Source organism: Arachis hypogaea, chromosome 18 (genome assembly GCF_003086295.3).
Source record: "Arachis hypogaea cultivar Tifrunner chromosome 18, arahy.Tifrunner.gnm2.J5K5, whole genome shotgun sequence".
NCBI lineage: Eukaryota > Viridiplantae > Streptophyta > Magnoliopsida > Fabales > Fabaceae > Arachis > Arachis hypogaea.
In genome coordinates this window covers 15579682-15592946 of record NC_092053.1, presented here as the reverse complement: position 1 = coordinate 15592946, position 13265 = coordinate 15579682, and the positions used below count along the sequence as shown (strand labels likewise).

Genomic DNA, 13265 nt, shown 5'->3' with positions numbered 1-13265 from the left:
CAATATTCTGATCACTGATTACATCCTTTTTAGAATTCCCAACATCCTCCAAGTTCCTGACCGCCCCATCGTCTTCAAAGTATGTTCCCTCCCTCAGAGTATCCTCATCACCCCCCCCCCCAATCTGCCTCCTCTACTCCATCATCCCTTACCGATCTTGTAACGATGTTCCTCTTTACACTCTCGTCCAGACTTTCGTGAACTGTATGTAATATGGCATTAGTTTCATTCAAGCTCCCTATTATTCTTCCCCCTTCCTCCCCGTCCAATAGATTGACGCTATCTATCACAGAGTTGTTGACCGCATAAAGCATCCCCGCACAAGAGAAATCATTCATCCCTACGCCATTTACCTTTATTACCATACAGGTTTCCACCGTTGGCACTGGCTTGTTCCCTCCAACACCATCATGCTCCTTCATGGCACCGCCAATGTCAAACTCGTCCTTCACTGTGACAGCAACCGCTTTCCAAGCATCCCCGCGGGCACCACCGCTAACCTTCTGCCGGCCAACTTCTATCCCTACCACTCCTCCACCATATCCCGCGTCGCTATTGTGATTCACGTTATCCACCACAATTACGTGATACCCAAGACCCTCCCACTGTCCAATGCATCGTATCACCTGCACCACCACCCACAGCAGCTGCCAAGAACTCCTTGTGAAAGCGCAGTATGATGAAGTCACCGTCGCACCTTACGGTAGCAGCTGATCAACTCCAATCCCCTTCCCATCCCAGGCAGTACCACGCTCCTATCGAGAGTACATCCCATGTTCCACATCTGGGTTGGGTTACTCGACCCACCCATCCTCTAGTATCAGCTTCCATTGCTTTTTTCAAATTTACCAAAATTCTCGCACGCCATTCATCCAATTCTTCGAGGGAAATGACCCTTCTATCCATTCCCTATTCGTCTGCCAGTGCCTATGTCACCATCTCCACCGCCATGTCCCACCCCATCTTTAATGGTATCTCCCGTGATTTAGCACGGACGCCAAATTCTAACTCTTTGCTGCATTCTACTCTACTTGTCTCTCCTGTCTGCTTCACGCTGTTCAAACCAGCCACCGTAGTCACTTGGTGGTTCCCATAACCAATTAAACTCTTCTGAAGATATCTGGTATTAGCGACATCTTCTGTAACATGTTTCGCCTTATCATCAATCGCATTCGGTCCCATCTCTTGTATTGCTTTGAGTACCCTTCCCTTCGTAGTATACCTTATGAAAGCAAACAAGTGGATCCATCCATTCTTCTGCTTCGCGACAGATATATGTTGTTTATGCGTCCTGTCCACTTAAACAAGTAAAACAATTCTTTCTTCGAACTATATTCCGGTAAATTGTCCACAAAAATTATAAATGATTCTTTTTTCAAACGTTGATACTCTTCTCAATTCCAAATTCACGGATCTTTTTCATTCTGTGAGTGCCTAACTCTATCCCACCCTGTGTTTTCCCACCGTGCTCGCCCTCTCTCTCGTGCTCTCATACTCCCAGGAGTACCAACAGAGTACCTACGGAGTACCTACCGAGTTACTCTCTCTCTAAACCCTAACCCTATTTTTTCCAAATGTCTTAACTTAAAGAAATTATTGTGAGAAAAGTAGAAAATTAATGACTGGCTCCTGTATCAGTTAGTCAAGAGTTGTCCAGAAATGTTGAGGGAGTGGATTGTGATAGGTAGATGTGGTGGTTGAGATTGGGAGTTGAAATTCTGAGTAGAATTGTTAGAGCTTTGATATGTATTATCAAATCTATGGAAGCAATTTAGGGTAGTGTGGCCAAAATGTGCACAAACTTGACATTGAGGTCTGGTGTCTACTACAAAATTTCTGCTCCCTCTAAAGAATCTACCACCATACCCTCTTCTTCCACCAAACGGAGGTCTTGAGCTATCACGTGCAAATTGTGATAGAGCTTGAGTGTAGTTTGCATGTATGGATCCTAATTCAGTTTTTCTGAATCTTTTGAACATATTTTCGTGTGCTAGTAACAATGTCTCAATCTCAATTAAAGAGAGAGACTCAAACTTAGTCATGATAGAAGAAATGTACATAGCATAGTCCTTAGTTAGGCCATTAACAATTTCAGTAAGATGATCTTCCAATGAAAGAATATGACCAACTGCTCCAAGAGAATCTACCACATTTCTTATTTTCTTCGAGTAATCCGATGCTAAAATTCCTTGCTTGCTGATGCTTTTGAGTTGAGACCTAAGTTATTGAATTTTAATATTTGAAGCTTTAGTAAAATAATCTTGAATTCTTGACCATACCTGATGAGCATATTCACAATCCAAAACCTAATTGTTGAAATAAGTATCAATAGCACTGAGGAGCTAAGTCATAAGGCAATGATCTTCAACTCTCCGTCATGTAGATGCAGTAGATTCAGTACCAGAAACTTGTACAACTTCATTTTTGAATTATGGTGAGACTTTAGATTGAAGATGGTGATCTCTCAATTTGTTATCATTGATGACATAAAGAGCTAGATGCTGCCAGATTTTAAAATTGTTTTCGTTGAGTTTATCAATGGTAGAGCAGAAAAAAAAAAAAAGGAGAATTTGAAGAAGATGAAGAAAAAAGAATCAATATGCATGGATCTTGAACCTCAGCCCTAGATACATTGCTTCTGGATAATATGTATATCAGTCTATTTATATACATGAAAGAAAAAGTTAGTTATAACAGAAAGATAAGACCAGAGTTGAACTAACTTGCTACAACAGGTAACCTTAGTTAGTTATAACAGAAATTATTCCTTTTCTTTCCTCAAAGTTAATACCTTTATTGCAATCAAATGCTTCCATTACAATTCTCACAAAATCAGGGATAAGCAAATGCAATAGATATAAATGAGGAGACTCCTAAAAAAACAATACCAAACTAAAACAGAAATTATTTCTTTACTCAAACTTCTTGATTTTCTTGATCATTAGTGTATAGTCTAACAAATTTGTACTCAATTTAAAAGCAAATCTATTATGTTATATTTTATTTTATTTTAATTTTTAATTTCTTTATTTTGTCAAAAGTTTGAATGCAAGTTACTTCTCACTTCTTAAAGCCAATGAATGTTGTTTCTTTTGCAATACCATATGCTTCACTTAACACAACAAATGAGAATGATAGAAACTATTAAAAAAAATAACAAATTATTCAAATGACAAGAACTTTGAGAGAGCTCTATATATTTTGAAGTCCTTTCTCTTTCTAATATATTGAAGGACATATGTTTTATTAATATTTATTATTTAGAGACAACATAATTTTTAGATATTAAGTATATTAGATTAAGTTTTTTAAAAATTCATACTATAAATAATTTACTATTTCTTGACAAATGATAATTTTTCATTAAAATTTTGATTATTCAACTTTTATATATTAATTAAAGACTAAACGCTCAAGTTTCCGATCGAATATTTTATTCTTCAAACAGATTTTTATTATTTAAGAGTACTAAAGAATTAATCCAAACAAATTGGTCCCTTTAATATTTTTCAATCAAAATTTTAATATACCTAGACAAATAAATTTTTAATAAATTTTATTATAATACAAATAAGTCTCGATATATTATTATATGGTAACAACTTAGTTCCTTTCAAAATCACACTGAGGCACAAATCTATCTAAATAGAAAATTTTCAATAACATAGTGCTCTATAAATTTGCTTGAGAACAAAGTATTGATTTAGAATTTTTTGAGAATCAATTTAAATTTTTACTGTATATTAACTGCAAACATCTTTCTAAAATTTCTAATACAAAATTAATTAAGTAATTTTATTAATGTAATTTTTTCATAAAATTTTTAACATGAATTTTGTATGATTAATGAAGATAAATTTTAAAAAAGAAATAATTACATTACATACATACATATTTTTTCAAATTTAAAATATTTCAAATATATTATAAATAAATTATGTTATACTTATCATTGCAAAAAAATATATCATTGACAAATTTAAATGTCACCACAAAATAAACTATTTAAGTCTGTCAATCGGTAAAACATAGTACATAATTTTGAAGATCATTACTTAAAGCTGCATGACATATAAATATCTTAATATAATTATGTGTTGGTATTTATAGAAGAATGATAACTGAAAATTATTAAATAATTTAATATATTTAATTAAATTATTTAATATAATACATGTCAATAATTTAGTTATTTTCATGTGAGTACATAGACACCTTATTTCATCTATAATAATATATATACTAATTAAGAAGAAGAAATACATAGATATGTCATCACCGTAATAGATTACTACAAGTCTAATTGTTATATATTAAGGGTATATTTATCTATAAAAGAAATTTAGAGAGCCCGATTTTATCACCAGTTTGTTTGACAGCTTTCTCATTTTGCTCTCTATATTCTCTAAAAGTGAAATTTTTGTACATAGCTGGCTTGGTATGGCTATGACTTTGTATCAATGTCTCCAACAAAGGGCAATAGAAGAATGCTACTGAGTACCTCTCTTCCTTTTGGGAAACTACCACTCTGTGTTTTATACTTTTGTATATACCATTGCTCAATGCCTGTAAGAATGGAAACAAACTATTAAATTATTATATTCTTACAGAATTATTAAAGCTAAGGTGTATATGTAAATGTATCGTGCTTAATTCAAAAAAAATATTTCGGGGCAAGAGAAAGAGAAAGATATTTTTACATGTTCTATGCCAAAGAAATTCTTACTCCATATGTCATATGAGCAAAAAATTCTTGGAATTTAAACTATGAATTAAAGAATAATAATACACTATTCTAATCATTTCCAAATTTAAAAGTAAGTAATAGGGCAACAAGAAAGTAGCATTGTGCTTAAATATTAGAGATTTTTTTTAAGAAAAACAAAAAAACACTTAACATTATTAATTATTAGGTCATGTGCTAGCGTAGTTATTTTTATTGCTTGTTTAAGGGTACTATTACAATCATATATATTTCAAGTCTTTGAGTCAATTTAGGTCAACTTTTAAACAAAAATACTAATAATGAAGTGGTACTAATAATTGGTAATGAAATCAACAAAGTATACCCAACGGACATTATTATAACCCTCTTTATCAATGATCACAATTATTTTAAAAATAATCACTATATAATTTGAACTAATAAACCAGATAAAATTTCTAAATTTTTTTAACTAGTTGTTAACGGAAAAACTGATAAAAAGTATAAATATTTAAAAAAAAGTACAGTATTTTGTAGAATATATTATGAATAAATTTTTATTTTGAGTATGTTTTTATTGATTTTTATATTTATTTAGTTTATAATAAATCTGATTATATTGAACTCTTTTAGAAATCTTAAAAAAATTAAGTCTGGCATGCACGTATATAGAAAATATTCTGAGAACAATTAATTAATTAAATGATGAATCACCTGAAATAAATCTCCAATGTTGATAACCAGAGCTCCTGGATTAGGCTTCACACGAATCCATTTTCCATCTTTTAATAATTCCAATCCTCCTACATGGTCCTGATAAACAATACTAAGAAAACTTGAGTCATTGTGGGGCATAAGTCCATATAACTTTGAAGATAATAGTTTTGGACATGGAGGATATCTATTCAGTCTAATTATAGAACTTTCTTGAAAACAATTCTCTTTGAAATAATTCTTGGATTTCATAATCATCTTCATTTTGCAAGCCAAAGTTTCTGCCAAGCATTGGGCTAGTGGGGTAACTGCTGCTGCTGCAAGGGCTTCAATGTTCCATCTGCATCAAATTTAATGAAAGATGTACTTATTAATTATGTATAAATTAATAAAAAATAAAAATGCATAAAGCATATAATAATAATAATAATAATAATAATAATAATAATAATAATAATAATAATAATAATAATAATAAGCCAATGAATTATAGCTCAAATGGTATAGTCTTTTCATATTTATTGAAGAAGTCGCGGGTTAAAAAAATATAATGAATATACAATAATGAGTATAAGAAAAAACATCTTTACATCGAACCAATTTTTTTAATGTAAAATTTACTTTATTTGAATTTAAAAAATACCAATTTTATATAAAAAAAATCGTCATATCATATAAATCCAATTGTTCAACATTTTAAAAGTAGTTTAATGTTGTCATATTGTTAATTCAATAAACTTCTACTAATAAAAAAAGTTATATTATAAATATTACTCCTCAAGTTGTTTTTCCTATTGGTCTATTGTCTCCTGCTTCTTTTAGATTAGTTATTTATACTAATAACTTTTTTTTCTTATTATAGTTAAAATAGATTAAAGAGTGGATTTAAAATAGGGATTGAAAATAAAAATAAAAAAATAAAAAAGAGCAAGAGAATTGGAGATAATTTATGTATAACTAATTCATCAACCTTTCTAATTATTTCAGACATAGAAAGAGAAGAGAATGAAAAAAAATATTTGAGCTAGTAGTAAAAAAATTGTTCAATAAAATTTAATTAGTATATCCAACTTTAATTTTTTTTAATTTATGACTTCAACACTCCTAAGTAAGCAATCAGAATATTTAATAGGAATATTGTGACAAATTAGTCAAAAGTATGAAATTATTAAAGATATAAAATAGTGGAGTCATTGATTATTCATATAATTGGTCAATCATATTGTCGCATTAATTATACTATTCCAACAATTATGAAATATACTACTTTTCACCTTTAATGTTCAATAAATAGTTAGGTTAATATATACATGCATTGTCTAAACATCTATGCTATATAATTGAAGTACAAAGAAAAATTTGGTAAGATGCCATATATTTCATTGGTTAATAACAAAATATTATATGATTAATAAAATTTATTATTTATAAATAATATTTAATTAATATTTTAAATTTTAAATTTAATATATAAAATATTAATTAAATATTGATTAATATTAATAAAAAATATTAATTTTATTTTTTTAATTAATTAATGAGTACTCATAAGATTAAACTAAGTAATAATTAGACAGTACAAATTCTAACCAGTAGTTATGACAAAGGTCCAGAGTACTTTTAATATGAGTAAAATGAATGACAATACTTACAGTCTTACATCAGTAAAATTATTAAAGGTGGTAATTTTTATAAATTGAAATACATTTTTAAAATGTATTTAATATATTAAATTTGCTTAAAAAATAAAATATTTAATTAATTTTATTTTTAATCTTAGTATTTTTTATATTTATATTAAAATATAATTATTATTAATTAGTTATATAAATTATTTTTAATTAATAAAATAAAAAATATTAGTTGTTAAAAAATACTAATATCAAAATAATACTTACTCTAAAAAATGTAGATGCAGTGTGATTGTAATTTTGTTAGAATTTTCTGCAGATAAAATCAACCACAATAAATAAAAAAATTATTATTTTTATTATCTTTTATAAAAGTTTAATTTGAGAACATAAAATATTAAAAATAAAAAACAGACAAAAATATATCAAACCCATATTAAAAATGGAAATCTTAGCAAGTGTTATTTTCATTATTTATTAAAAAATCCCTATTTTATATATATCAAAAATATTATTTATATACTAAAATTAGTCACTAAAATCAACTATTAATATATTTGTGTATAAATATATGTATAATTTAATTTATTTTTTAATGTATATTTATATTTCAACATGTATTTTATACTAATAACTAATTTAATAGTTGATATATATATATATATATAGAGAGAGAGAGAGAAAGAGAGAGAGAGAGAATTTACTAATCAAATTAATTTCAAATAAACACCATATAGGTAGAGTAGAGTAAGCTAAGATTATTTCTATATATAACATCATAATAAAAGAAAATAATAATGTCAATTCACACATAATTTTTTTATATTATATATTTATATTAATTTATAAAAAGAAATGACATCATCAAGATAAAAATAACAATATTTATTTTTTATAAAAAAAAATTAGTACAGTTAGATATCTTTTAAAAATTATTTATCATTCAACTTTTAAAAGAGAAAAAAACTAAAAAATAAATAACTTTTCATAAAAAAATAAATAAATTTCTATAAAAATAAATATTTAAATTAATTAAATAATATTATTTAAATTAAAATATTGGCTAAAAAAAATTTAAAAGACAAATAACATTTCTCAAAAAAAAATAACATATACCTGAGACTTTTGTGCTGGTTGTCCATCATTGATATATCTGAAATAGGAAAATGAAATGCTTCGGACCATAACAATTGCTTCAAATTAGTAGCAGATGGGTTTCCCCATCTATAAGTTCTTGGAGGCAAACCAAGAAAATTATCTGAAGATTTTTTCACAAAAGGTTGATAGAACAGTTTCATTTGCTCAAACAGCATCATACCAAGAAGATCCTTTGAAATACCATGATTCACAATCTGAAAGAAACCCCATCTCCTTGCAGCATCACTTATCTCTTCCATGCACTCATCTCTCTCATCAAGATTATTTTCATTCAACCGGTTAAGATCAATCAAAGGTAGCTCTATCTCATCATCAAAATTCTCCACCAGTAACAAGTCATTATTGCGGTTTGAATCTTCTTCTTGCAAAAGGGTCTTGTAGGTTTCTAGGAATGGAGGTTCATAATCCATTTTTCTTTTTGGAGTTATGTATTACTCTGTGGAGTAGTAATCTATATATATATATATATATATATATAAGAGTGAAATAGTTATATCACTAGTTTAATTAATTGCAACAAATACAATACAACATACTAGAAAGTTCGAGAAACAAACTTTTGATGCATGCTTGGTGCTACAAGCACTTAATGTTGATCACAACAATTACTAATATAATTACTGTCCATTTAATTGAGATTAAATGCTGTTTAATTAAGTTGGATTTTTGCATGAACCGTTGGGATTATTATTTATAAGAAATTTGTGTAAGATTGCCGACATATTTATATTCTCTATATATGTTGTTGGCCTGAAAAAAGCACAGGACATAACGTCGGCTAGTGCTAGCTGTCTCGTCTGTCTTTCTAATAAGTGTATATCTACTATATAATAATTTGGAACCGCCACTTAGGCCAATATTATAATAATCCCCATATATATCTATTCAGTGATGTTATGAGAATCTTAAATTAAATTAAAAATAGCCAAACATGTCCTCAACTTTATATTCGTTTGTGAGACATTAGGCTCGATGCATGCTAAATCAATATCTGATATAAGTTAAAAAATTCGGAGGAGAATGTTAGAGACCAACATTTTTAGTAATAAATTATAAGCGTTACATAGCTATCAGTGTTCTATTCTTATTTTTCAACTTATTAACGCGCAACTTGAATCTTAACACTTATTTAAGTGGATAAGTACATAGTTATCAGTGTTCTGTTTATTCACATTCCAATTTGGTTAAACATGATATATATATATATATATATATATAAAACTTCAACAATGACAAGAGACCAAATTACCTGTAAGTGCTTGAGTCTGAAATAATTGATTATTACGGTACGTTAACCAGCTTCATATGCAGAATAAAGTGATCAAGAGAAGGGATTCTAAATTTGAATAGTAATGAAATAAAGTATATATGCTAGATTGTGAATGTGAATGTAGTTGCATTTGCATACATTACTCCATTATTATTTATAGGCATGAAACCATAATGGCACTATATAGTAAAGCTAACGAGTATATGGCTAAAGACGAGAACACGCGGCTAGCCATAGAAACAGAGAAAGAAGGGACACACAATAATAATATTGCAACACTGCAATATGCCAAATGATTTTGTGTAAATTAAATTGCTGAGATAGGTAAATGAAGAGAACTCCCTGTTATTAAAGTTTTGTTGAAAATAATAAATTAAAAAAACATTAGGTGATAAATATTTTTTTATTTATTTTTGTCTTATGTTTGAATAAATATTAACCAACTCTTTTTCTCATATTAATATAATATTTTTTATTATTAAATCAGATGTCTTATTTATTAAGAGATTTACAAGCTAACTAGGAATAGTCTTTTGTTAGGAATGACATTTTTATTCATATATGTGGATACTCGTTTTATCCCCATTCAATTAGGATGGGTTCTCTTACGAAGACAGGTCAGGTTTGGATTTAAGGTGAATTCGTTCGTATTCATTTTTTTTATATATGATTTTTTAATTTATTGTAATATTATAATTTTTTGAATATTGTGATAATTTATTTAGTAACTAGACATTGATATTTTGTAAAATATTGTTTGAATCTTAATTTTTTTATTATTATTTTATAAATTTTAAGTTCTAATTTTGTATATTAAATTTTAAAAGTGTCCGGATTCCCGGAATAAATAGAGATGGGGTAGGATACTTATAGAGATAGATCTGTACATCCAAAGACGAATTCAGGTGCAAGTGTTTATTATCTGGGAATAATATTAGAGTGTGTTTTTATAAATCGAAATACGATAAGATATAAGTAAAATAAGTTATGAATTTATGACTATTGGACCAATTCAAATTAATTGGAGATGGATATTCTAATTATAAAAAAAAGTTAACAATTGTATTGTTTTTTTTTCACAGTAATTTTTCTATTTTTAAATGTATGAGTTCATTAATATAATCATAAAAGAAATTAAAAAAAAAAAAAAGCAACAATGGCTAATTTTGTGGTTTTTGTTGTATTTAAAGTACTTGTGTATAATTCCGGGGTTGAGGAGGTGCTGGTTGTGTGGTTTTTTTTAAGGGAAAAAAAATCCATCTTTTAATCACTTCTCTCATCGTGAAAATGTGGATTTGATTCTGGTGGTCACGCCGTCACGGGTCCATTACTCCATTATCTATTGACAGGCGACTTTTCTCCTTGATCCTAAGACCTAAAATTCATCATTCTCCGACTTAATTATCTTTAGAATTTAGCTAATAAATAAATATTTTAAGAGTGTTGATCAAAATAATAAAAATATGAAAAATAAATTTTCCTATATTAATATACTTTTTACATTTGCTTTTTCTATTAAAACTTTATCTATACTTATTTAGGAAAAAAATCAGAATTTTTTGTTTTCCACGTAAGCGTATTAACACACGTATTACGTTTCCAAAGCGCTTATTTACCGTTATGAACGACTCTTCTTCTTTTTTCTCGATAAAAATCACAGCTGTCATTTTTTTTTCACGTTTCTCCTCTTCCTCCTCTTCTTCCTTCTTCTTCTCCTTCTTCTTTGTGTTTCTCCTCCTGTTTCTTCACGTGTTTCATCTTCATCGTCGTGTTTCTCCTCTTCTTCTTTTGATTTTGCAACATTATGTATTTTTTTTTGTTTGATTTTTTCCTCCCAAAAAGAATTATGAGAATATGAAATAAGAAGATGAAGAAGAAGAAACAGCAGAAGATGAGGAGGAGGAAGAGGAAGAGTTCTGAATTATGCAGAACTTATCATAATAAAAATACACCCAAAATTTCTTAAAATACACCCAAACATCTTCGTGTTACACCCAAATATCTTCATTTTACACCCAAATTTGCTGTAAATACAGAAATGAGTTATGCTACGTATACACTAAAATCAGCCACCAAAGTCAGCCACCGGTATAAAATACATACTGGAATACAAATATACATTAAAAATAAATTAAACCACACATGTATTTATACAAAAATACATTGGTGAATGATTTTAGTGGCTGATTTTAGTGTATAAATAGCATTTTTGTACAGAAAAATATTTCTTCTAATGCTGCATTTTTTTTTCTTCTTCTTTTTCTTATTTCTTTCTTTCTTTTAGTTAAATGAATGTAAGTTCATCCTCTTCCAAGTAATTTTGGAGCATTATGTGTTTTTTCTTCTTTATTTGATTTTTTTGTTTTTATTCTTATTAAGAGAGTAAAACAAGAAGAAACTTAAGAAGGTAAAACAAAAAGGAAAAGATGAATAAGAAAAAAAAGAAGAAGAAGATGGTGATGAAGATGAAAAAAAAGAACCAGCAGAAGATGAGGAGGAGGAAGAAGAAGAAGAATTCTGAATTATGCAGAACTTATCAGAATAAAAATACACCCAAAATTCTTTAAAATACATCCAAATATCTTCGTGTTACACTCAAATATCTTCGTTTTATACCCGAATTTGCTGCAAATACAGAAATAAGTTATGCTACGTGTACACTAAAATCAGCCACCAAAATCAGCCATCAGTATAAAATACATACTGGAATACAAATATACATTGAAAATAAATAAAACCACACATGTATTTATACACAAATACATTGGTGGCTGATTTTAATGTACAAATAGCATTTTTGTACAGAAAAATGTTTTCTCTAATACTGTATTTTTTTCTTCTTTTTTTTCCTATTTCTTTCTTTCTTTTAGTTAAATGAATGTAAGTTCATCATTTTTCAAGTAATTTTGGAGCATTATGTGTTTCTTCTTCTTCTTTGTTTGAATTTTTTATTTTTATTCTTGTTAAGAGAGTAAAATAAGAAGAAACTTGAGAAGGTAAAACAAAAAGGAAAAAATGAATAAGAAAAAAAGAAGAAAAAGATGGTGATGATGATGAAAAAAAAAAAAAAAAGATAAGCAGCAGAAGATTAGGAGGAAGAAGAGGAAGACTTCTGAATTATGCAAAACTTATCAGAATAGAAATTCACTCAAAATTCCTTAAAATATACCCAAATATCTTCGTGTTACACCCAAATATCTTCGTTTTACACCCAAATTTGTTGCAAACACAGAAATGAGTTATGCTACATGTACACTAAAATTAGTCACCAAAGTCAGCCACCGATATAAAATACATACTGTAATACAAATATACATTAAAAATAAATTAAACCACACATGTATTTATACACAAATATATTGGTGGCTGATTTTAATGTACAAATAGTATTTTTGTACAGAAAAATGTTTCCTCTAATGCTGTATTTTTTTCTTCTTCTTCTTATTTTCCTTATTTCTTTCTTTCTTTTAGTTAAATGAATGTAAGTTCAGGCCATGGATTCCTTACTCCTACATTCTTGTAGGTGTATCATTAACCATCATCAAAATAATTACAAAATATACCCCTTTTTTCTTTTTCGAAAAAATTACTAATTGCATTTTGATCCCTCAAATTATTAGTTTTTAACGTTTTCCCTTTTCCTTTCATTCTCACATTAGAAGCATTCAGAGAAGAGAAGGTCTGCTAGGATTTTTATCTAATTTTAATTCCTACATTCTTCTCTTCCTCTTCCTCTGCTGCAAATCTCATTAGCTGCAACACGCCGCAACCTGCGACCGCCGCCGCG

The 13265-nt window shown here is 28.3% G+C and overlaps 1 protein-coding gene across 2 annotated transcripts; it reads right to left on the bottom strand.

Moving 5' to 3' along the window:
- Positions 1–4073: 4073 nt before the first annotated feature.
- Positions 4074–9604, bottom strand: LOC112773157 (gibberellin 2-beta-dioxygenase 8-like). 2 transcript variants are annotated; one of them, XM_025818218.3, is made up of 4 exons: positions 9458–9604; positions 8167–8659; positions 5420–5759; positions 4074–4566 (listed from the first exon to the last, which is right to left on the bottom strand). In XM_025818218.3, the coding sequence occupies exons 2-4, from the start codon at positions 8616–8618 to the stop codon at positions 4330–4332; spliced, it is 1029 nt and encodes a 342-aa protein (XP_025674003.1). In that variant the 5' UTR covers positions 8619–8659; positions 9458–9604; the 3' UTR covers positions 4074–4329. The 2 variants fall into 2 exon arrangements, with proteins under 2 accessions (XP_025674003.1, XP_025674004.1); XM_025818219.3 differs by lacking the exon at positions 9458–9604 and having other exon boundaries at positions 8167–9435.
- Between the last annotated feature and the right edge of the window lie 3661 nt (positions 9605–13265).